The 27,244-nt window shown below is 38.1% G+C and overlaps 1 protein-coding gene across 6 annotated transcripts in view; it reads left to right on the top strand.

Annotated features, from left to right (window-relative positions):
• The first annotated feature begins 12,951 nt into the window (after window positions 1–12,951).
• Window positions 12,952–27,244, top strand: part of LOC117394353 (sodium bicarbonate cotransporter 3-like) — a 105,136-nt gene continuing 90,843 nt past the window's right edge. For 4 of the 6 annotated variants that reach the window (XM_059012891.1, XM_059012889.1, XM_059012887.1 and 1 more), the window contains exon 1: window positions 12,952–13,091. In XM_059012891.1, the coding sequence (XP_058868874.1) occupies window positions 13,044–13,091 (48 nt within the window). In that variant the 5' untranslated portion in view covers window positions 12,952–13,043. The remainder of the gene's footprint in view (window positions 13,092–27,244) is intronic. The other 2 variants (XM_059012896.1, XM_059012895.1) reach the window with 1 other exon arrangement.

The raw sequence follows: 27,244 nt of genomic DNA, 5'->3' as shown, positions 1-27,244 counted from the left end.
CAGACTCCATTGACAGAGATTTTGATAAATTATAACTCTAGATGTACTCTAAAATGACATGCAAAAAGACAGTCTGAAGGGTTAATGGGTGGTTGGTCACCGTTGTAGCTCTTCCTATCATAAGGTTGTGCAGCTCTGTCTTAGACCACAATATTTAGGGGCTGTGTTCCAATGGCTTAGTTGATGAAACTCATGGTTGATAATACCTCCAGGGACAAAGTGCCACCAACCACATACTTTAAGTGAGGTCACTAGCAAACTCTTCAAAGGTGATTTTATTGTTTCGGCACAGCAGGCTGCTTTGCAATATAGCCCAGAGCTGGTCTACCATATTTTAGGGGCATATTCCAACTGGCACAATAGCATTGCCTTATGACCTACTGAACTTGGGAATGCAGGATGTCTGTTATGCTGAGGTCAGTAGAAAGAAAATATATTATAAAGAAGAGCAAAGTGAAGCCTTTATTTTATTGAAGTGCTTGTAATTAGAAAATGTATATCTATTGACAGTTTGGTTCTAGGGAGGGCACAACAGTAATTGTCATTACAGGAGAGGCATCTGTTCCTTATTTCATGATAATATTGGACTCAGCCTATTTGTCGCCTCCCTGGCAAGGCTGGTGATGCTGGCTCCAGGGATCAACCAAAGTGTGGCCTCCCTAATACCTGAGCATGGCAACCACCAGGAATGGGCTGGGTGGGGCACTTCCCAGGGGTCATCAGATGAACACCCACGACACCTCAGAAAGGCTCAACAGTAATGCTGGCGTCACAGCACCACCCTCTTCCATCCCCTACCCAATCCAGCTCTGCTTACTTACCTTACCTTAGCCATCCATTCCTTTTCATTGGTTAACTTCATCCGTCACCTCACTTTTGAGGTACCCAATTGGCCTCTTTCATCCTCAACAAGAGCCAATTTCTACTTTTCTCTGCCTTCTTGGATACAGCCTTCACTATAAGCTGTATTTCCTGTCCACTGAATCTGTGATCTAGGACACCGCCTTGACACACCTCATCCTCTCTTCCTGCTTTTGCACTTCAGTATCTACCAACTTCCTCCTTTCAGCTGGAGCTGCTTTGAGTCTCTCGGGGGAGCCGAACTGAGACCAAGGCCCTCTCTTCCCTGTTGTACTCATCCCATGATATCACCGATACGAAGGACAGCCTTTTCATCTTCTACCACATCCTTTGCTGCTCAATTTCTCAATACAGGTGCTGCCTCCCTCACACACTCATCACGTGATTCCATCAGTGTCATTTCCAGCCGAATCTTTGTGCACTTGAATTCCTTAGTTAGAGCTGAGACTGGCAGCTGCAGTTTCACCTTACCAGAGTGCTACCCTGCTTAGGCATTGTGGCACTCCCAGCCATTTCCTAATGTATGAACTAATCAAGACTTCGAGTCTCTCTTCTGTTGACAGGAAAACCTCCTACACAATAAGTGGCCAAACAAGACCAAACTAAAAGCATTTCAAGCTTGCCCGTTAGAGCACTACTTGTTGATCCTCTTCATCCATGGCACTGCCTGCCTTTAAATCCCCATCATACCAATTCTCAAGACTCTTTATGGGCTTTTCTGACACTGTTGGAATGGACTCGCCATCAATATAGAACATCTTATTCACTACTTTGCCTTTGACGATGGAGATGCTTATCGACTAAAAAAGGTTGAATAGAATATTAAACCTTTTTTTTTTACGAGCCATTGTATATTCACGATATACACCTACAGCAACCAACGTTACCCTTTACAGTGACTATATTCCACTCGCAGATAATCAAAAGCTGAATAGTGTGTGCGTGTGACAACAGTGCTGTCACAAGGAGTTTGGAGCTTTAGTTGATATGGTTGTAATGTGGTATTTTATCCAGCAGGTGGGAGTATTAATTGTAAGAACCTCAACAACAGATACTACCAGTTGTCAATGCGTGCCTGTGTAGATGGTGATGGCACTTACTAATATAAAGACGGTTTGGCTGATCTAGTCTACGTAACATATGTACGGCACGAATATAAAACAGAAGAGCAGCTCCTAGTCACCTAATAGTCAAAGCACCTAAACAAAGATTTTAAAATCTTCGCTTTTTTAAGACAATAAGAACTATTTAGAAATATTGCAAACATCATTAAAAACAGTCTCCTCGCTTGTAATGATGTTTGCAATATTTCTAAATTATATTTCTGAATTAACCTATTAAAACGTAATTTGAATGATCAGAAGCAATGAAATCTGAAGCATCAAAAAGGGAATTTGACTTATACTAACAAAAGCTACCGTACCTCCACATAGCCACTAGAGAGCACCACAGAGCTAGTAAAAAAATCTAATGAGATTAAATGCTTACAAAAATGTATTTAAAACAAAAAGGCATGCATCATATTTGTAGGCTATTATTATTATTATTATTATTATTTCAAGGACTGGTATAAAAATTATTTGACATAACAAGGAGTTTTCACACTACAGTATTGAATGAAAATGTGATATGTAAAGGTGTCAATTCCTTATCTGTGGAGGAATGCTCCAAATAACATACAGAGAGAAATTAATGTTTGTATTTCAGCTACATTTTAACTGCCGGTACACACACACACACACACACACACACACACACACACACACACACACACACACACACACACACACACACACACACACACATATATATATATTATGCAGATCCCTGGATGTTCCCTGAATGATCCCTGGATGTTGTTCTAGAGTTCTTTGTGACTTCCTTGACGATTTTACACCTTGCTCTTGGAGAGATTTTGGCAGGATGGCCACTCCTGGGAAGATCCACTACTGTCCCAAACTTTCTCCATTTGGACAATATGGCTCTGACTGTGGTTCGGTGGAGCCCCAGAGCCTTAGAAATGGCTTTGTAACCCTTTCCAGACTGATAGGCATCAACAACTTTTTTCCAGAGGTCTTCAGGAATTTCTTTTGTTCATGGCATGATGTGCCTCTAGACCAGGGGTGGGCAATCCTGGTCCTGGAGGGCCGGTGTCCCTCCTGGCTTTTGTTCCAACTGTGCTCCAAATTACTTAATTAGACCAATAATTGGTAATAATCAGTACAATTAAGTAATTTAGAGCACAGTTGGAACAAAAGCCAGGAGGGACACCGGCCCTCCAGGACCAGGATTGCCCACCCCTGCTCTAGACCCTGTGTGCTGGCAACTTCACTCTTCACTCTGATGGTAAGGGCCAAAGTTAGTCAGATTTATATTGGGCAGGGCTGGCCCAAATCAGGCCTGGTTGTTAACCAAAGTACTCAAACAGCTGACCCTAATTATCCCTTTAATTGGGTTGAGTTAACCAGGGGGGGCAATAACCTTTTCACACCTGAAGATTGCATGTTTGATTACCTTGCACACCAAACAAATGAAAGAAGCACCAAACTTTGGTGTCATTTTTTCTCTCAGATGCTCTCTATGTACTACTACAACCCACAAATAAATCTGACCAAATACAATGTGAAAAATGTGCAAAAATGCAGAAAATCAGACAGGGGGCAAATACTTTTTCACGGCACTCTATGTATGTATGTGTGTGTGTGTGTGTGTGTGTGTGTGTGTGTGTATATATATATATATATATATATATATATATATATATATATGAATATATGAATATATATATATATATATATATATACACTATTGTGCAAAAATCTTAGACATGTTGCATTTTTTTCCTCTGCATCAACAATTTATTCAAAGCCTCCACTGGTGTTTTCTACTATTATAACGACTTGTATTAAGAAGGAATAACATTGAGTGAAACAGCTCACATCACTTGATTTGCAAGGTCTGGTATCTGAAGCACAATTAACAAGTACAGAGAAACAAAATCTGTAATTGACAAACCCAGGACTGGAAGACCCAAAAAGCTGTCTAACAAGGATGAACAGTATTTGAAGATAATATTCTTAAGGAATAGCAAGAAAACAAGCATTGAATTGACAACAGAACTGGCAGAAGGCACAGGTGTCGTTGTCCATCCATCAACAGTCCAAAGCACCTTTGGCCACTGTTCCATAGTCCAGTTTCTGTGTTCTTGTGCATATTTTAGCCTTTTAGTCTTGTTCCCCTTTCTTAACAGAGGTATTCTTACTGCAACACATCCTTTAAGTCCTGATTTCAAGAGTGACCTTTGTACTATTTTGATACTGTACTATTTCACTCAATGTTTTTCCTTCTTTATGCAACTCAAGGTTGTTATAATAGTAGAAAACACTAGCGGAGGCTTTGAGTAAATTGTTGATTCTCATAATGCATCACAATAGAAAAATGCAACATGTCTAAGACTTTTGCTCAGCCAACTTCCCAATATCTCAGTATGTTTAACATACCTTTGTCAAGGAAAAGTGTGCTTGAAAACAAACAGTGGAGGTAAATACAGGCTTTTGACGCCATGGTAACCAACAGTCACTTATTCCTATAGAAAATGTATTAATGTTTTGTGATGTCATTTACTACATTGTTAATGACGGAACCAAATATTATTCCTTTCTATTTAAATCTTCAGGCACCATGGGCTGAGTCTATGTATCAATTTATTTTCCTTTATTCTTTTATATTGCACATTATCTAATTTTATTTTATTTGTCATTGAAAAAAAGATGTCCATTGAAACATGTATCTGTTAGAATGAAAGTTTCTTAAGTTTTATTCTAAATTTATATTTGAATGTTTATGACTGACATCTTCAGTTCATCTTCAGCAGGTTCAAATAAATATATTTTAGTTTTTTTAAGTTTACAACCATTCAGAGTGGTTCTTATTGCAATTACAGTACTCAGATACTATGTGTTCTTTATCTTTTCTTTAACTGAGTTCAAGAGTGGTTCTTCAGTTCTAATTGCCTGCCATAGACATATATGACAGAGCACAGTGTCTTTAATTAGTAAGAGTCAACACCATCTCGTGCACAGTTGTGTATTGCCAGGCAGGTCAAAAGGTAACGTAATCCAAAGTAACAGGTCACACGCTTGCTCTTAGTTCTATAAAAACACTTTGGCTCATCTAACTTATTCAGGAAACAAAAACTCAGAATGGTTACAAACTTTATAAAAGTATATGGGGACAGTTAAAGCTACAGATAGCAACTTAACATATTATTCTAAATGGCTCTTTTGTATGACGTTTTTTCCTCCATTTGCCTGCGGCAGTTTTTTTTAGTGTCTGAAAGATGTCTGGTAGGTCTGCCTTTAAAAAATATATAAATTTTAATAAATATTAAGTATACTGTCAAAAAAAAAACATAATGACAGCCCTTTTTCTTTTTTAAATTGCTCCCAATATCAATATTACAAAAAATAAAAATAGCAGCCACTTTATTTAACAATGTGTTTTGATTTCTTCAGTACACTGTACACAGTAAAATAGGTCAAGCAAAACAGATGGAACTTTAAAAATACAAGGTGGGATAGTTCATTTGACACTGTAAGGAATGACAAGGTATGTTATATTAACTTAATTGCACAGCTGGCAATTGAACCCAAGAACAGGTGCTTTGATATTATTTATAAAACTTAACTATTGTGCGTTTAAACCTGTGTAGTTACATACATTATTGCTTGTGAACAAGTAATTTATTGTTTTATGAGTTGTTGTTGCTGTTGTTAATTTCACTTTTATCCAGCAAGTATATAACCTGGCCACGACTCAGACCGTTTTCTTGCTAAATAACTTAGTATTCCTGAATAGACAATAGCTTTTCAAAGCAACATGTTTAATGAACTGTCTTAGTTGTGCAGTGGCACCCCCAGAATATAGAAATGTTCTAATAAAGACAAGCAGATGGAAAATGTATTTATTGCCCTATTAACCCCTATCAAAGCCCTTGTTCACTACGTATCCTGGTAGGACTGAACAGACAACAAATGTCACAGCACCACAAACCAGCACAGGTTTACCTCTTTTCCATTGTACAACCGAGCTGTACATGAGCCGTCCCAGAGCTGCGCTGACTCAGTCGATCTCAGCTTAGTAGGAGCCTGGTTGTTTTTCCATTGCAGAGGCTGAACCGTGCAACTGACGACACACCCAATGAACGTGTAGATGATGTGGTACTAAGAGGCGCTGTATTTGAGTTGAGAATAGCGGATCCAGAGGTTATGTTTCTGTTTTTCTTCGCTTTCATTCTTCATATATTACTGAATGCAACTGAAATGCAACGATGGCCTGATTGCGCAAAGCGGAGAAGAATGCTTCTTTGAGAGAGCAGTAAATTAGATCTGACAAGCAAGATACTCGGCCTGAGATGTAATGACGAAAATCATTACCCCGCTGCTGACCCTACTCGGTCCCAAGCCAGATTCAGATGTGCTGGGAGACTAGAGTTTCACGGTTTGGCTTTTGACAAACAGCCAGTGGAAAACCGCTTGGGGCCCTGACAAATGCTTGGATGTGCCAGTGGAAAAGGAGTTTTCTTTGGCCAGAGTTTGCTGTATCAGTTGTTGATATGCTGGTCTAGAAAAGCCTCCCTTTGACCTGAGCTGGCTTAGAGTCGATTGGATTCTTACTATTTGAGCCACCCGTTTACATTTCTGAAGTACTCAAAGCCGGCTCTGAACCTGTATGCATGCACATAGCCCCTGAACGTGCCCCTGCATGAACCAAATCATGAAAAGACGCAAGGAAGGACGGCTGTGTTTATACTACAAAAACGCTGTTCTAAGAGCTAGGCCAACACAAAGCCGGCTTAAAAGTCGCTACTGTAAACAAGGACCCCCCCCCCCCCCATGGGAAAGTAGAAGTAGGTAGTTGATGAGTTTAGAGCGGCACCTTACAGAAAAGTTCTTTTGAATACCAATTTAGTCCATTGGAATACCATTGTACATGTATTGCATCCATAACTACTGTATTTACACTGTGTGTAGCTTGACTTGTACTGGTTTGGTATCATGATGTTACTTCAACAGATTACCAGTGTTTATTAGTTACAGCAACTTGGTATTGGCTTGAAATATTAGTGTTATCCTAACTATTCTTCCAGTTGATTAGTTTTAATTTGAATCATGTTCTGTTTCAGTCACCTTATCCTGATGACTTTTTAAAACTCAGAAATTTAAATGAGCCCCTGAATCATGTCTAACTTCAAAGTACATCGGGAACATTAATTTTACCTCGTGCAACACTTTAGTGGATTTAAAAAATACACAGAACAAAATCAGGGGCAGAGAGTTGCAGGGGGTGAGTTAGACAGGATTTTGACAACTACATATTTTATATTGAGGTGTTACAGGGTGATGTGTTACATATGTGGGTGTGGCAGGATAGCCGCAGAGGGAAGACTCAGTGACATAAAATGAAGTAAAACCAAAATATTTTAACTGACAAAACACAAATGAAAAGGCACAAGGGCAAAACAAAGGCTTACAGACAACATATACTCTGTCTCTTTCTTCAAACAAAACACTCCAAATCGCCCTCCCCCTAACAAAAGCTTTCAGCTGTCTTTTATAGTCTGTGGCTGGAGCCCAATTAACTAATAATTAACAATTAAACACTTAAGGCTCCAGCCACATTCTCACATGTATTTTACAGGGAGGAATTTAACCCCCTCCCTGCCAATCCAAAACAAACAAGAATTCTAAGAAAAACAACAGTAAAAATAACAATAATAAACACAAATTATAGGGGCGAGCTGGCACCCCATCACAGTGGGTCATCACTGATATTGATGAGGCAGACGCAGAGCATTGGGTATTGACACGGTGCACAGGTTCGCAGATCTAATTAACACAAGTGCCGACACTAGGGTACCAGCAATGGTAGCCTTAGTGTCACATTTAATAAACAAAACAAAACAAAACAAATCTACAAATACAAGTTTGCCACTCACATGCCATGTGCTAGTCTCACTAAATGAAACGTCCCGCTCCCGGAACTTACTACACTATGAAAACCCTCTCTATATGTCACAGGTGTGACAAGTATAGTTAAATTAACACTTTTGGTTTATTTGATTATTCACTATTTATGTTGTTTACAATATGGGATTTGCACATGTGATTTGTTTGTTTTATTATTATTTTTTTGACATTATTGTGTGTGTTTTTGTTATGTGAATTACTCAACTAACTTGTCATTCCCGATCTGCACACCTAATGAACTAATAGACCCTTTAAATTCACAAGCTCATTGCCCTAATGATTCGCACCTGTGGTGAAGTGCGTGCAAGATTGATTTCTCTATAAAACAAAGGCATGCCCGGAGTAGAAGTGGAGCCACGGCCGCTGAGACAGCGGCAGCAGCCGGTGAAGAAGAAGGGAAAGACGATGACGACAAAGAATAATAATAATAATAATAATAATAATAATAATAAGAAGAAGAAGAAGAAGAAGAAGAAGAAGAAGAAGAAGAAGAAGAAGAAGAAGAAGAAGAAGAAGAAGCGGCAGCAGCAGTAGACGAAATTCCCATTACAGCAACGACAATCGATTTTACTGTGGGGCGACCGACATCAGTGCTACGGACCTGACGGAGCGGCGAGCGCATAGGACAGCAGAGCAGTTGCAGTGCCATTGGAGACAGACGGTGGACGGATAGAAGACAGTGGTGGCCCGGATCCTGCAGCAAGGCTATATGAAGCTGTCCGAGGGAGTTGTATATACTACTCCCTCGCAAAAGTTAATTGTTCCCTTTTTAATGATCGTTGTTGAAAATAGATAGTAGCTTTTAAACGGTTGCTTGTGTTTTTAACTCTGAGACCGCAACGCTGCATTCTATTGTTGCTTATTTTTATGGTTACATGTGATGCACCAATCCCTGCCCCCCTTCTGAGACGGAAGTGTCCGAGGTGGATTACTGGGAAGACGAATACTGACAACAGAGACTGGGCTGGGACTCTTTCATATGTTTTAATAGATTTTAGTTAGTTGCTATTGTTATTTTAGGGTTTTGATTGTATTGTTTGTTTTATTGATTTATGGTCTTTGTAACTATTTTAATTAGTTTTTTGAATAAAATAGTTTCAATTATATCGGTCTCTGTGCTTGTACTCCGGTGCTGCTCCCCCAAATAAAAAGAACCTGAGCCTCAAGGCTAATTAATTCTGGAGGCAAAATTCCTCCAGTGGCATAGCGGCTACAAAGTTAAGATTAACCGTCACATATACACTGCTTGGGATCAACCTCCCCTAAACTAATCTACTTCTGGGCTTTGACAGTCCCGGCATCCTCACTGCGACTCCTGCCTCGGTGGGGCAATTCCTTCCCGAGCACTGTCTTGAAGTTCTGTAGTAGTTCTCTCCATGGAGCAGACGCTCTCCTCCTCGATGTAAACAAGCGCAAGGTGAGCCTAACTGCTCAATTGGTTGCCTAGCAACGCGTCTCAGCTGCACACACTTGCGCAGGAACCAGCAACAGGGCTCTCCCTGCCACATGAGGCCACAGAGTTTTAGAAGTTCATTAGTTAATTAATCAGAGGGAGTGGGTCAAATTCTCTTGTATAGTCAGAATCCAAGTTAAACCCATGTATATATCACTCTGCTGCTGATGGAAACGAATGGGAATTATTCCAGGATGCTTTCAACTGAATCACAGTGGCAGAGTGACAGATAAGCTCCAGAATGTTTTGTTTTTTTAAGACAAGTGAAAGACGGATGCCCTTTGGATAGGCAGCCACAAATCATCAGTTACTTTGGTAGCTGCTGGTTAATTCAGATTATCATGTATTACAGAACATATGCTATGGATAACCAAGTCATGTGTGGAGGGTGTTTCTCATTGTTTCCAATTCCTGTACAGACATGCCTTAACAGATAGGCCTACTTTATATGATTTACATTTCCCAAGTATTTGATTTCTAACCAGTTAATATGCTAATTTGTGTGTTTTATTATTGATTCTGGTTTGGTCAGTATTTGCCATGCTTGATAACTAAAAAACAAATCCTTTTCAATAACTGGGGCTGCTTCTGAAAAGACTCTTAAAGAAGATTTTTCAGGAAAGCTTATTAGCGTTGCACTGTTATGAACTGAATCCTGTGCAACCCTAATATGCTTCCCCCCAGACAGGTCAGAAAATGAGTTTAGAGTTGAATATTTTTTGTGCTGCAATAGTTAGTAAGCAACAATAATGAGCTATGCAGAAACAGCAATAGAGCATGATATAGAACACAGTACAGGATAATAAACAGGTACATTGCGAAACAGAAAATGCTATGAAGTATCCCTTTACTGCTTTAATAACCGTTCACAGTCTTTGTGAATACCATGATTGTTGACATAGTCAGTGTGAAGTCACATAACCACTGGGCTTACACCAGCCTTTCATCCACACACTGAGCCTGCCTTAATGCAGTGGGAAAAACAATTACCTTGTGGACGAAGGTAAATCCAGGCAAGTGTTTATAATAAGATTATGGTTATTGAATCATTAAGCTTTTAAGTACCTTACAGGGTTATGAGAAAACTGCAAGGCTTAACAAACAAACATTTCTGAAATTGTTCCTAATAAAGAGGTACTTTGTGAACACCTGTCCTGCACGGCTCCCTGTGTATTAACTGTGGTGGGGCTGAGTTTAGGATACCAATATTGTTTAAACTGATTTAATCCTTTCACCTGCTCATTAGGTACCCACTATCATGCTTTCTTAAATGATGAAGGGCTTACACATGGTCAAGCTTGTTTTGCGGAACATTACGGAAACATATTTTAAAAGCGTTCCATCCATTCTGTGTTTTACCTTTTTCAGCAAATAGGAGTTCATTAAAGACTGGAGTAAACGCTATGAAAATATGGCCCTACAAGTCTTATGGGCTGACTTTATTTCTTAATAGACCCTAATGTCCATGCCCGGTAAAATGCTCTAATAAAAGCAGCACCAGTATAAGGTAATTCCTTCAGCAACTAGGAATCAGAATATAAAGCTAGACAATGCTGATAGTATGAAAAACAAACAATGAGTGAGAAAGACTAACGACTGCCTCAGCAACAAATCAAGACAAAAATAGTGTAACAGGACAAATATTATCTACACATGCCCAGTTGTCCAATCTTACTAAAAGATCTTCAGAGTCAATTCAATAGTGCTACAAGGGGAATCTTACAGAAGGCCTATGGTAGCTTCAATGAGATATTGGTATATCAATTTGATATATCAGTGGTATCCTAATGGTATGAACCACTTCTCACTGGTAATACATTGCAGAGCCATGGCACCGTTAGGCACTGTATAGTAGGTGCTAATATTGTTCCCAAACATAGTCTCATGGTCCTGCACCCAGTGCAATCCGCCTCTCATTGTATTATGATACATACTGTTCGTACAGGAACTGGAAATTAGGTTATACATTTATGACAGAGTTGACGTCGAGGTAGCAAGTGTTACATTTGAAATAACCCCATGTAAACAAACGTTCCCCCCAGCCTGAGTATTGCTTTGTCAGTTGTCGGGGTTGTTTGGAAGATAACACTTCTGTATGTCCTGTGGCCCACCCTGAAATAATTTAAAGGCCAGTATGCGAACCACTGATGTTGGGAACCACTTGTCCGATTGTGATGAAACTTGCTAAGGATGCTCTTCAGACCAAGTGATTGAGAGTATCAGAATCTGTCTATATTAGCATTGGGTCTTCCAGTGCCTTTTTATACTTGCTTGTGACCTTTTACATAAAACACCTACAGTTCTGACATTTTCATACAACCTTTTTAATCATAAGAGAAGTGGTGCCTTGAATGATTTGTTGTTAGATACGGTGGTGCTGTTGGAGGGTTTTATATGCTGTTGCTAAGTGAACCCATTTCAAAAGAAAAAAGAAAAACTACATACCTTGCAAGGATTATTTAACTCGAGCCAAATCCTCTTTGTATACTACGGAGTAAACTATTTCGTTTTTTTTCATTTTTTTTTATAATGACCCCAGGCCTGTTAATTTAGCATGTGAAATATTGAACTAATCTCCAGGATTAACTTAATATTTCTTATTGTTTTGTTGCATGTTTATTAATGAGCTGTGTCAATCAGTCTCCAGTCATCCCTGCTGAAATTCACAGTTACCGCTGGCACCAGATCTGATAATCTGCACACATTTATTGGATTTTGACTGGTTTGCAAGCTGGTCTTTAAAGTAAGTAGAGGTTTGTACAGGTTGCAACAAGATTCCTTTTCAACAATTTAGGAGTGTAGGCAATAATACATTGGCTGTGGAATTGTAAATATTTTTTCAGTTTATTAAACTAGCATGACCAGCTGCTAACCAGTGAAGGCCATTTCATTCATTTTAAAAAAGGATAAGGGACACTTTTTTGTCCAAGTATTTTTTGTAATAAATGTTCCTCCCACCCCTATAGAAAGTTACTGTGGCCAGCCATGGTAATAGCATAGTACATGTTTAGTAATTTATAGTGAAAGCAGGGCAAACAGCATGTGGTAAACTGTAATAAATGCATAATAAGGGTATGGGAAATACATTGTAAACGGTGTTATTAATTTGTTTTGATAAATAATTACTTGTGTATATTATAATAAAGTTCTGCATTGTATGGTACCTGCTCTAACAAGTGGAGTAAGCAGTACCAGTGATATATATTTTTAGAATGGGAGACTTGTGTCAGTACTTTTCCCAAAGGCGCTGGTTGAATTACATTTATAATTCACAGATGCATGGGATTGAAATAATAATTCAAGTTGCAATATATATATATATATATATATATATATATATATATATATATATATATAAACAAATTGTGTGATTTCAAAATGATTGATAATAATAATAAATAATAATAAAAAAAACATGCCGAAGAAGACTTACCGTTCAGTGTGGTCAGTCAGTCAGTCAGTACTGTATGGGTTCGTCTCTTTGTCACAGACTACGTGAGTGTTCACGCCCATTGCTCTTCCCCAAACCTGATTGGCTTTGCAGCCCAGACATGTGCCGTCTGAGTGGCGGAGAACAGTGTCGTTCATTGAGAGGCGGTTTCTTCTTTGTGTCAATTTGTGTAAAGTGCGAGTCAGTGTGTCACTTCAAGTAAAAGGAGTAAAAACACAGTTTGTTATTGAGTATACGGGGAAACTGAGAAATGGAGGAAGAAGCTAGAAGCGAGCAGATGAGACCTCTGCTAACAACGGTAACTATTAATTGACATACATGTTTTATATTGCTACTTGTTTGGGGGTATTATTATTATTATTATTATTATTATTATTATTATTATTATTATGATTATATCTGTTTTCGGTTACAAATTTGAGTTGATTGGAGTGTACGATTTTTGATAGCGAAAGAAAAATTAGACTCCGTTCATGTTGTGAGTCTAAAGCAAATTTACACCTTCTGACTATGTGACCATGTGCGTTAGTCTGGACGCTAAACTAGTTGTTCAGTCATACTAATGCAATACAGTTGTGAAATAACGCTGCAAATGCTACTACAACAACAAAGAGTTGCTAGTATGGCAGCGCCGACCACGCTTTCAGAGTTCCTCTTTTAGATCTTCACGTGTTTTTTTTTTGTAATTATTTTAATGATATGTAATTTCTGTAATTCTTCGTGTCTGCTATTTATTGATGGTACTTGGAGATCACAGATGAGAGTTACACTGTCGACATAACATAATAATTTGTTGTAAAGCCCAGTACACACCATTCAATAGATCGTGTCAATATCATTTGAATATCAATCCATGTGAACTGGTGCGTTCAGAACAGCGTAGTTGTGGAGTCCGACAGATGAGTGTGGAAGGAATCAACAGGGTGTCCATTAAGTGAGTATATTGAATACGGCTTTTCAGTGGCCCAGGCAAGAATTATTTCCTACATTTGCTTTCTGTTAAAATGGGGCCTTTGCATACGGTATACAGTATTATATTCATTTCCAGAAATATGATAGTTTGGTGGCATTCCTGCGTCAGGACAGATCAGGGGCTAGACGAAGTTCAATATTCGTCATTATCTGCTTGTTACGGTATTAGACCCCAAGTGCTTTCTTTCGTGGGTTAGCTGTTGGATTTTCATGAAGACGTTATTTAACCCATTTTCTAAATTGCATGACAATCGTCACATGTAAGACAAACAGTTACACTTCAGCAGAACCAATGGGCTTGGTTTTAATACCATTTTGTTCTGAGAGGACAGTAAATTAACAACCCACATTCAAAAGGGTTACATGGGTAGCTGCTTATGTAGATGGGCTTCAGTGAGTTACAGGAAAATAATTCCATCTAGGGTTTATAATAATTTATAAAGTGTTATAGAAACCCGAGATGGAATTGTTTTCCTGTAACTCACTGAAGAGGCCCATCTATTATTATTATTATTATTATTATTATTATTATTTTTATCATACATGGATACCCTCGTGACGCTGCTTACGGTCAGTAGTTTTTTATAAACTCCCTCAAATTCTGTCATCAAGCTTAACGTCCTTTCTCTCTTCACACAACAAAGCAAAGTGACTGACAAACCCGCATCTGGACCTCCTGTACAGAGAATGTGTGACGTAACAGAAAATTAATTACAAAATATACTACAAAACAAAGATGCTGCAAACACTAAGATCGTCATAACAACTTTACTTTTGAGTGTGTTCTGACAATGCGACGTTCAAAACTCAACGGACTCCCGAGAATTCTATGCCGCAGTGAGAAAGTCAGACAGACAGTTCTGTGCCAAAACAAAGTTAATAACTGCGCTATGGACATCAAAAACACGACTTTCCTGACTGATTCATAAACAAATATGGACTGCAGACCTCAGCTCATATATATATATATATATATATATATATATATATATATATATATATATATATATATATATATATATATATAGGTGTGTGTGTGTGTGTGTGTGTATGTAAATGTTAAATTGTCATGAAATGGTCTAGTCTACAAGGAGGGCCCATTTATTTTACTACTTGGATGAACACTAAAATGTTGTGTTAAATTTCAAACACATTTATTTAAATGTTTAATTATATAAATACATGTATACTGTAGCTAATGAATATCATATTACAGTAAGTGCTCAAAACCTGTATCCCATCAAATAATTTAAACAAACTTTTCCTGTGTTCGGTTTATTGCAGGTGTCATTTTGGTATTGGTTGTCCCATCACTTGTCCCAACATGACATGTGCTTTTTGCTTCTAGATTAAAACAGTACAGCATACTGTCTGTAGTACTATTTTACAACTGTATTTTTGTCACACTGACTTTTAAATTGTGTTCTTTATGTGTGCCATTTGTTTTAATTTGTTGGTGGTACTCAGAGGTCACTGATCAAGAACAAGAACATTAAGCACTTTACTATTTTAAGAATGGAGAGACCTGGGTATTCTTGGACCACTGTTTACTTTAGATAACAACTTGTGATAATTGTTGTGATACTACAGGTTTTGACAGAAATTATGCCACTGGCCACTGGAACAAAACAAAGCTGACTTTAATCCAAGAGCAGATTTTGCAGGAAATCACTTTGTACAAATGGCAAATAGTGGTATTCTGTTTAACAGTCTTAAAAAAACTACAACATACTGCAGCTGATTCTAAAATGAGACCAAATATCTTACATTTTTTGAATGGGGTGCGAATGCGCATTGCCAAAAAATCAAGCAGGCAGAGGATGTGGTGTCAAAAGTAACCATCAGTGGCAGTCAAACGTTACGATGGATCAGTGTTTTCATTGCTGGTGGAAACGTGGCATAATTCCAATTAAATGAGCCGGAGACCCCTCTCACCCGATTGATGAGAACGATCCAGCCTGTGGGCTGTGACTGTGCTGGGTTTTTCTCTGCAGCTTTTCAAGTGCTACTGTGTGTTACTGCAAACATAGAGATTACATCTTCCGTCCTTCCATAGGGGTACATGTATTTACTGCACAGGGGTTGCAACTTTTCTCTGTTGCTCTAAAAACAAAACAAAAAGACTGGTGTGAAACTTGACCGGTGAAATCGCTTGGCAGTAAGATTTTAGTCGTCTTGTACGATGCTAGCCAAGTATTACAAATCTGTGATAGTATACAGTAACTGCTCAATACATGGCTACCGTTTGTATTGAGGATACTGTTATTCCATGTGATGAAATGAAAATGAAAAATGCCACATTTTCACAGAGATTCTAACTTTTTTTTTTTTTTTTTTAGCCTATACTGTATGCAGCGACGCATAATATACGCCTCACACAAATGTTAACAATAGCACACATAAGGAAGTGATGTAAGCTGCATGCCACAGGAAGGGAGGGGGGTTTAAGTGAAGAGGTGGAAAAAGTCCTCCCAATAAAAGTGGTGTCCTCCCTGTTTTTTAGGATTAGCCTACCAGAGGATCATGTGGTGCTCTGCTAGTCATTCCTTGTACTGTAGCTCACTGGTGTAATTTGACTTGGCATACACTTTTGTTAAGGTGCAACCTTATCAAGTTACTATAGTAACAATAACACAGGGGTGGGGGGGGGGGGGACTTCTGGGTAAACTGGGCCTTCAGCTCCAGTAAGAACCTTTTTATCTGTTCTGTGCAGGAGATTTCAAAGTCCATAATTAGGTAAAACATATAAGACAATTGTTGGTCAAGTACGCAAAGTAGAAGCTACAAACCTGCTTGAAGTTATGCATTGATATCTAGAACATTTATTAAGAAGCAACAAATCTTAAAATCCAAAATTTAATTTGGGGATACAAAAAATACTGGAACTGTGCTCAGACACTATTGCACTTACAACATTCAGCTGTCAGGTGGTGTAGCATGGTGATTGAGAGTTCTCCAAATCTGAGACTATCTGGAGCCGTCCGTTTGTCTTTATACCATAGTGCACTGTGACTTATACTTGCATTTTTACATACTTTATCAAGAGACCGACTCTGTGATAAAATGTATTTTTTTTTTTTTTTAGAGTACTTGCCTTTGTTTCTCATGTTTGCATGTGGTATGGTACTAACATGCTGCTTGATTTCTGTATTTCCTGAAATCACTTAACCACTTTACTGGAAGGCAGGTGTAGTTCATACCTTTCATTTTATGTCACATACAATCTGTTGTGTGTCATTTCCTTCAATTCAACCACCTCGCTGCTAGGAGATAAACTAGACAAGACAGTGGTTTGGGGGGGCGGGGGGACACGGTATCGTAACAGGAAATGTTGTCAATAAACTGCGAGGAAAATAGAGAAGTTACATATTGGGTAGGGCTTTTATGTATACAGTTGTCAAATTGTTGAATGGTTTTTGTTTACATCTGTGTGAACTATGGAATGCCTGGGACATTCTGACCACACTACAGTGTTTAGATTGCAAGCCCCCAATCGTCGCAGATTCAGAACTTTTGTTGTATCAGTGGGCTGCTGTGCTGTACTAAACATTAATGAGGCCAACGTGTAAGCCTGTGACTGAATGCTGATCAGTGCATGCTGTGCAGGGACCTAAATTATTTTTGATTTTTAAGGCGAAGTCAGGACAATGTATTTGAGCTTGCTAACTGAATTTGGATTTTTACAAGGGACAATGTTCCTTGTGCAAACATGCAAATGCTCCCAAGTGAACACACTGGCTATCTACTGTAGGATCAGCAAATACAAGCTTCCTGAAGGTTGCAGTAGCTGTCTGCTCCAAAGTTTTATGTAATTTAGTATTAAGAATCTGAGAAGTTAATGTGGTGATCGGCTGTTGTCTTGCAACAATAGACAAATGCCACAAGTGGTGGGATTTATTGCTTGTCGATTTAGGGTCGGCAGAACATTATAGCCGGGAGCACTTTTACCGGAAAAATAAACTTGCCTTTTACCTTTAAACATATAATACGACAAAGAATTTGAATAATGTGTTGTCTTTCGTTGACTATATCTGGTTGCGCTTTTTTATGTTCTACATTTTCTTTTTCATTACTGTTTTTTATTATGGTAAATTACTAGATTTTTGTAGTCACTAGTGACTAATACTTTCTAAAAACATTAGTCACTCTAGATATTCAGTAGGGTTGGAACAGTAATCGATTATCGTGATATTATCGATAATGTTTTTGCATCGATAATTATTTTTCAACGCAATACAATTATCGATAATGATTTTAGCGTCTGTTACCCACTATAATATGCTTGTGTGTAACAGTAACTCTGCATTGAAGCAGTAAGACAGGACTTAACTGTGCGTGAGGCGTAACACGTGATCTGTGCTCACTGCGTAGTGGGAAGCTGTAACATGTGACGTAAGATTCACTAAGTAAAGGCAAACGTTTGAGCTAATGGCGATGGCAACTGCAGAAACTACCAAACCTTCCGAAAAGATTTTAGAAAAAAGAAACAGCATCAGTCCTGTGTGGCAGTTTTTTGGAGTGACAGAAAGTGATCCGCAAGGTAATAAGCCCGTCTGTAGGCAGTGTGGGAAAGCTGATATTTTTGAGTCGCAATTTATAATTTTTTTTTTTTTTTTAACACTTTTTTTAATAAGTAGCCTATATTTCAAAAGTTGAAAAGCTACCAAACAAACATTTGGTTATATTATTTGTGCTTTTTAGTAACCAACCATTGTTTCATAACTTTTATTAAAGATGCTGGTCTTTTTGAAAATTGTCTAGTTTTATTTCTTCTAAACTTGTAGAGGCAGTTGTCATATTGCTTAAGTATATATAGCTTTAAATTTGATAAATTCCAAGACATTTTACATATGTTATTTTTTCAGCCGATAATCATGATTATCGTGATAATTTACAGCCGATAATTGATAACTGAAAATGTCATTATCGTCCAACCCTAATATTCAGTAGTCACTACTGGAGCACAGCTCAAGTCTTCAAGGGTGTTATGAATCCTGTTTTTATTTTATACCTTAAATCACTGTATTGACCAAAACAGTTATTTAATTAAACCATTTTAATAATGATCTACAGTTTAAATAAATTGGTAAGTTACAGCTGTAAAGTTTTAGAACATTAAAACTCAAGAACCAGATTTATTTGCCCTGAAAAGCTACATAGACACAGAATGCATTATGAATTACTTATACCATGTATATCTTTTTACAATAAAAAGTAAAAAAAAGTGTTAGAATATTATATACAACCCATGGAAACAGAGCTTTGCAATAAGGCTGAAACTTTGCTGCTTGTTTTCTTTTTCTGTTATCTGACGCTTGTGAACTTTGTTTGTTCTTTTTTGTCTGGTGTTCCGAATCCAAGTCTTCATTTTCTACAACTCGTTGTTCTGTTTGTTCTACTTCACTCTTGCTGTGTCCGCGCTGAAAAAACGAGTGGATTTTCTTCTGCGACATTTTACAGTATTGGCTAACAGTTTTGTTTTTTAATTCGCGCGCACAAGTTTACAGCAATCATGTATTTATATTGATGATAAAGTTATAGAAAAGAAGGCAAAGAAAAGTTCACTATACACGCATCTCTACAGCTGACCTCAATACGAAAACATATTACTGGCATTTTTAAATTATTGGTGACTAAAACGTACAGTACTGATGCTAATTAAAAAATAATAATAAAATGCTTACCTAGTATCAGTGTAATGGATGTCCCTGCTTGTTACCACGCAAATCACTGATGATGGCAGGGAAATTGGAGAGAGCTTCAGTCGCAAGACATTTTTGGCGTTTTTAATCTTTGATGGTATTTCGTCTTGATCGCCCTATGCTAGTAATGTACTAGTATTGAGCAAACAATCCACATTATTTCACTGGATTGAAAGCTAAAAACTCTTACTACTCTCACACCAGACGTAACGGCATGTCAAACTAGACCACATGACAATACTGCGGTTTCTGACTGGCCAAACATTCTGTAGTTTGAAATGTAGTACTTAAGTTACAATAAACTTTAAATCGGGTCATTGAAAAAAACAAATAAATATCGACTTGCAGGCATGAACGCACACAGGAAATAAAATGAGTTAAAGACTAGGCTTTTAGTTTTTTAAAATGTCTTTTTTGTATCCCAGACAGACTGCAGTAACTGCCCAACTGGGCTTATTTAAAATGTACATATTTAATATGTAAATTAGTCATGTGTTCACTGAACGCTCTGTCACAGCACATCAAGGTGTTAGCGATTTAAACTTTGATTACATGACAAAAGTTTGCAATAGATTGGGAAGTGGTACTAAATAAAATGCGTTGTCTGCAATTTCAGAATTTTTCTCGAGTACCCCCAGGGGTACGTGTACCCCAGTATGAAAACTGCTAGAAGAAACCACATTACCAACAGATACAGTTTAATAGTAGTAGTATTTAAATGCCGTTGTCCTGACTGGTAAATTCTTCCAGCTTCCCCTTTTATTTTGACAATTTCCATATAAAAAATTGCATTTTTATCTTGACATTTTTCATTCTTAGCCACCAAGTAAATATTTTGGACAGTTTTCAAAACAATTGTTACTTTATTTTTACAACACACGTTGGTGTTGATAATAGGATAAACGCGTATATCTGCTTCAGCTTAAACGATGGCCCGTGTTACACAGAACACTACAAATAAAATGTCAAATATACACTATGTATTTCGTTGGTTTTGTGGATTTGCTATGTTTTTAACTTATTTTAATACTGCACATAATTATATAGTTTAGAAAATGCTACTTACCAAAACCATGCTGCACGTGAACTGTATTAATAATAATTTCCTTTATTCCGATTCCAGTGGTGTTTTCTCAATGCAAGATGTATTGTATGCATATATACAGTGCCGTATAAAACCACATACACTGTATATATATATAATATTATCATGCTCGTTATAGGCCTATTGGCGAAATGGTCAAGAGACAGTTGGTGCTTAACACATACAGAATAATTTTGGCCCTGAATTTTAGCATTTTTGGTCATAGAAAAGACACATTTCACATATTTTATAACGTTACCGTAGGCTACTTTTTTTTAGTTGATGTATTTTCGTTTCACAAATCTTCTGCACACAGTATTTTTAAGCACAACTATAATAACCTATATTTCAACAGTCACTGCTGAAGCTTATTACTTATTCTTCCAGAAGTAATGGTCAGGTGTAACAGGGATACAAGGTTATATTTGCGCTGGGCCATGTTGTTAACAAGCCTGATGTTGTTGTCCAGGCTTTACTGTGAAACTGACTGTAACCAGGGAGGGTGTGAGTGCATTCTACTGGACTGGAGAATAATGGCACGGGAGTTTAATTATGAAAACGCAAGTGTAAACAAACAAGTAAAAAAGATTAGCCTGTCATCAGACATGTCATGGTAATACAAAATGCATTCATTTACTGCGTATTGGTATTGATTGCGTCTGGTCAGGGAAGAGGGACACACAAGCATGTAAAGAGAATTTCAGCGGGACATTTTTTTATTTCAGCGGGGCATTGGCGCAATGGCACAGCCTAGCGCGAACACTGCGGATGTAAAGGTTTGAGCAGAACTCTCTGTAGTCGTGAAAGCGCAGCAGCAGAAGCCGTCAGGTTGCAAAGAATAATGTGAGGCTGAAAGCTACACCAGCACCTAGTACAGCCTCATAAAGCGGTCTGGGTTACCATGGTAACTGACACGCAACATGAAACTGAGGCGCTGAATGGCTGACTGCATTTACGTCGTCTACCACGGGATGAGAACGTTGCAGAGTCAATGAATCGATGAGGCCGAGGCGCTGATCTGATCAGCAGCAGTGACTCTTATGGTTTAGCGATTCCTTCTTTTGAAGAACGAGACGTTGTGTGTGACTTTAACAAAAGGGATTTTTTTATAGTACAAACAGAAACGATTGTCACTAGTGACGATTCCACATTTTTTTTTGTCGTCACTTTGAAAAAACATTTGGAAATTACGAGAGTGACGAGCAACAGCGAAACCCCTGACTGGGGAAAGATAACGTAGGGTTATTGGAGTTCACAAAAAAAAAAAAACGGAAACCTTTTCACTTCCTTTTTAGCTTAATTATTGAGCGTATTGCCTAATTTTTAAATCGTTTTCTTTAAGTTTACAGGGCATTTTATTAATGCACGTCTATTTTAGTTTTTCGCAGTTATACATTTTTTGGATGCAACTGTTCATTTTAACCATTTTTTTTACACAACAGTACTCGCAAACGTTTGGTCACCATCATAACTGTTGCATGAAACCGGAGTGTAATAATCCATCACCTCTGGACTTAAGCATTTGTATATCAGCTGACAAGTTCAGCTGATATCCCAGCTTGCCATTCTTCATAAAGGCGTACAGCCCCTATACATGAACCCCCAATATCTCTCACAAGCACCTGGGTACATATTTTTACGATATCATGATAGGAATACTTTTTTTTTGGTGCATATGTATAGCTATTATGTACTATATATCACCTTACAGTACAATAATACGACAACAAATGGACTGAATGATAATACCCGAATATAATCTTAATATGTTTTTAATAAAGTAGCTGGCGCAGATCTAGTATTAGGCGGTGGATTGCGCCGATTGCTGGCTTATTTTGAAAACCCTGCATGCATTGTAACTATTTGTGCTTTGAAAATAATCGGTTATTTTTTTTAGCAGTCCTTTTTAACGTTTTAGCCTCTCGAAGTGCTTAACACAGAAAACCCGCCCCTTCAACTCTGATTGGTTAAGTGTTGCGTCAAGACGTAACACAGCTGTCATGCAGTTCCAAGATTATTTTGTTCACCCAGCAACGCGCAAGTGATCTAGTCTGCTAGAAGTGCAGTCAGTTATTGTTAAAGGCACAGTAGCATCTGCAAGACGGGCGGATCAGGTTTTTTCAGCCAGGCGGCGACAGCTCTGGCTGAAAAGGCCTGGGGAGAACCCTGCTTCTGTAAAATTAAATCTCACTATTGAATGCTCTTTGCTTCATCTCTTTAGTTGTATTGTACTAGCCTGAATGCATCAGCTTAAAAGTGATCTACTATCCTTTATCTTTATGTGGTAATACCTTGCAAGTGGGTCGCTGTGCTTTCATGGAATCAATTTGGTGCAACACAAGTTTACACCTCTCTTTGAGATCATATCTTGGACTGGGGTTGAGCCTTTTTGAAGTGGCACCACAGCACTGTAAACGTGAACGTACCAGGCTTTCCTTTAAATGTGAAGAGCATCCTGTAACACAGGAAACCTCCCACATAGCTGCAGTCTGCTTACCACACCGCATACCATAGGGACTCATCGCCCGCAGAGTTACAGCAAGCTGTAAACTTCTCTTGTCTAGCAGGAACCAAAGTTAGTCATTTGATTAATAAACAAGCAGCTGCTTCTTCCAAGCAGCTGGTACCCAGCTTGTCCTTAAAACACTCGCTTTAATGACTTTCCAGGTTGTACACCCTGGCTGGTGATCAAGCCCGAAGCATTATAAAGCAGATCTACAAGAAATGCGTGGGTTTCTTTCATCAAGGGAATGGCATCTCTAGTAAACACTCAAACATGGGAAATGTTGTACAACACAGCTGTGTTGATACTATCTCAAAGTACTGTATGCAGCTCTTATGCTACTTCAACCTAAAAGCTGGCACCATACTAGGTCAGTTGGCAAAATCAAGGAAGACTTAACTTGCAAACTATAACTGAGAGTTATATCTCAAATGGTCTCTGGGTTTGGTGGTTTTGGATTTTCATAAACATACTATTTACTGAAAACTCTTCAGAACTGAGACTGTGGAAGCTCAGATATTGAAATTCTCCTTAAATTTACTTCTGTCTTGAATTAGGCCTGCAGTACATGTGATTTGTACAGTAGATAGGAAAGTCAGTTGACTCAGCTAATAGTCCCCTGACACCCCCCTCAAACACACGCAATGCTCTCCCTTCTACTGTGTGTAGAACGCCCCCTTGAAGTGTAATGTAGTGAAGATTAAAAGCGAGGAAGCGTATCATTGTTGCAGCCTGAGTGTCAGCAAATCATCTGTTAAGGCAAGTTTCACAGACAATACACTAGTAAGCCTGTATGGTGGTGTCTGTCTATTCAGCAGTGAACTCGACACGATTGTGCGTAGCCCCTTTCGACAGCCAGAGGTACTGTGATAGCATGATTTTGTGTGTGTGTGTGTGTCTGTTCTTAATGGAAGGTAAATTTGATTTAGTTTGTTTGTTACGTAAATACTTTAAACGTAATGAAGAATATCAACAATTGTTTAGCAAATTGATTACATTTTTTTATGCAAGTGAATGCCTTATCTAATTAGTTTGTTTATTTCAAGTTGGAGGCTTTTAGGAACTGTGTCAATAACTGATCAACCCCTCTCCGCTTTAATTTATAGGTACAGCACCTAGTCAGAGTGAGAGGGGATTAATTTCCATAACCACAGTGCCAGAAGTGTGCTGTCCTGGATTCACAATAGCATGCACAATAACAGTTGTGGCTGACCATACATATTGCATTAACATTTTTCAGTATAATTTTACAATGTTGGGATTTCTAAAGAAATATGTATTGTTCAAATGTGTTTTTTTTTTTTTTTTTTTAATTGTCTTGTGCCATAGAGGCGTTAAAGCTCAAGGAGACTAATTTGGGTATGATGTCACGTGCTAGGTATTAAACATCCAGGCACCTACTGTGTGCATGACAGGCTGTGATGAAGGCCAAGGAGAGACCTGACACAATTGGTGGCCAACAGCATTGAAAACACTTTTGTTGTCTGTTGAAAAAACTTACCATTTTAGAATATTTTGGACTGTGTTTTGATACATTTTTGCCTTATGTTTTTAAACAAAAAGGAGTTAGAGTAAGTAGCGGGGTTCTGAAAAATATAGCGTTGCACGTCCCCACGTGTTGCTACAACTGTTTAAATAACGTACCTGTCATTTTGTTTTCATTATTAACATCCTGACAACTCTGTTAAAAAGCAGTTTCAAAATTGCCACTCTAGTGCACTGGTAGTGTAAGGATTATTGCCCACATTGTCAAACAGCTAACACAGCAATAACGATCCATGATGTGGTATGGAACAGAAAAGCCAGAGCACTTGTTATGTTTTTTTTTTTTTTTAAATCGCTCTTCCTGCAGTGATTTAGAGGACAGATCTCAAACCCCAGTGCACTAGAGCAGCCGTTTTGAAAAGAGCTTTGAAACTGAGTTCTAAGCAAGTTGTCCGGGTGTTAACAAGGCAAAGAAAAATTACAGGTACGTTATTTAAACAGTTGTAGCAACAGGTAGGGATGTATAATGCTATATTATTCAAAACCCTGCTAAGTTTCATGTGTAATTCTTAAACACAACCTACATTTATAAAATGCTTTCACTGTCTTGTTTTTGTGTATGTCCTTAAAAAATAAAGGAAGGGATCGGGAAGGCAAAAATATTGTTGACTGTGTACTGTAAACTAAATTATGCAGAAATGTAGTCATCTGCAGTGAGCTGCCATCAACAAAACCAAAACTGTACCATCAAAACTAAACAAAGCAAACAACATGACTAGTAACGGGAATAATGAAAACTGTGTACATTTTATTTATTTATTTATTTATTTATTGTTATTTCTATTGTACACACTGCCGATTTGGAAATGAATGGGTCTAATTACAAGGTCTGGGTATCAGTAGTGTCGATATACGATATGTGTCGCGATATGAGGGTCATGATACGATATGTATCACAATACAGTAAATGACGCATGAAACATAAAAAATCACACAACTGTCTCATCTGCTTGTGCAAGTGTTTGCAATAACACTGGTAAAGCATTTTTGGTCAAATAAGCTTCACTGCCTGTTTTGCTTTTGTTTCCCGTTTATTCTTTAAAATACATTTCTTTAAAACAAAACTACAAATCAGGGCACCAGACAAAGTTTGTTGCCTTAGGAGCCAATGGCTCCAAGCCAAAAAAATGTGTTGGGTGCCACTTCAGGAGCAAGTTAGTTACTACTAGTGGTGCAATCGGCACCCTAATATCATATTCTATTTATCGTATAGGCATTTATCAATGATCGATGCATTGACATTCCCAAACCCCCCCCCCCCCCCCACCAAATAAATTTATTTTTTATTTTTTAACAGAAGATCCAATAACTAAAAACAATGTTGTGCATAATAGTTCAACAAAAATACACAATTTATATTAAAATTAGAACACTTCCGATTATAAAAAAAGAAATGCAAAGGACTTGAGTTTAACAACTGGAAAGAGTATGTGTGTGTCCGCATCAGATGGCCCTTTTAACATTGTAATAATAATAAAAAAATACTATATTTTAACAGAAGTAATTTCATTCTGAACTATGGTTGTTCATTACTGTTAACAATTTATGTCCAAAAGCAAAGCATTTGAATTCATCTCGCAAATCCTGACCAATTTAACTATTGTACTAGGTTCATCATACAACATGCTTTGAAACAAAAGGTAAATAGGTAGATTTAATAGATTTAAAAAAAAAAAAAAAAAACTCTTTTCTTAATTTTTAAATCAAGAAAATGTGATTTACAATAGGTCTACTTCTGATTTGGCTAGTCCAAAGCGAATGAAGAGGCCTAAAGTGTGTATCTTAGCAACGCGCTAATCTACCGCACGAGCACTAAAAGAAGCACACCCTCACACACTCAAGGTTTTAATGCAAACCGGCAACAGGAGACTTCAAACTGGGTTCTAATTTGATGCATCGATTCACCAATATGTAATTGAAGCTCTGGAAATTTAAGGACAGATGATCAGTAATCGATGCATCGATTAATTGTTGCACCCCTAGTTGCTACCATATTCAACTGCTTAAAATACAACAACTTGTTAAGACACTAAAGTGATACTAAAACAGTAACTTAATGTCTGTACTCACTTGTTTGTTGCCACATTCTGCTGAGTGGTTAATCAATGCAGCTAATGACTGCAATTAACTCGGCATGTTTATATTTAAAATATTTTGCAAGTGTTGTGTCTGGAATTGGTGACGGTACCTCTAATTTTGTACAGTTGGAACATGGGAAATGGCATGCTGCAGCTCCCATCTGTGTTTGCTCCAGGACTTACAGACTGAGGGTCAATGTGGCCCCCTCTTGAAATTTTCTTTTATTTATTTATTTTTTTAAAAAAAAATTTAGTCATTGCCAATTAGTTTTTATTATTTTCTCCCCAATTTGAAATGCCCAATTATTTTTAGGCTCAGCTCACCGCTACCACCCCTGCGCTGACTCGGGAGGGGTGAAGATGAACACACGCTGTCCTCCGAAGCGTGTGCCGTCAGCCACCCGCTTCTTTACATTGTGCAGACTCACCGTGCAGCCAGAGCTACAGCGTCGGAGGACAACGCAGCTCTGGGCAGCTTACAGGCAAGTCCGCAGGCGCCCGGCCAGACTACAGGGGTCGCTGGTGCGCGGTGAGCCGAGGACACCCTGGCCGACCTAACCCTCCCTC

The sequence above is a fragment of the Acipenser ruthenus genome, chromosome 3, assembly GCF_902713425.1.
Source record: "Acipenser ruthenus chromosome 3, fAciRut3.2 maternal haplotype, whole genome shotgun sequence".
Classification (NCBI taxonomy): Eukaryota; Metazoa; Chordata; class Actinopteri; order Acipenseriformes; family Acipenseridae; genus Acipenser; species Acipenser ruthenus.
Note: the sequence above shows the minus strand (reverse complement) of the source record. Positions and strands in the feature narration are given on the sequence as shown.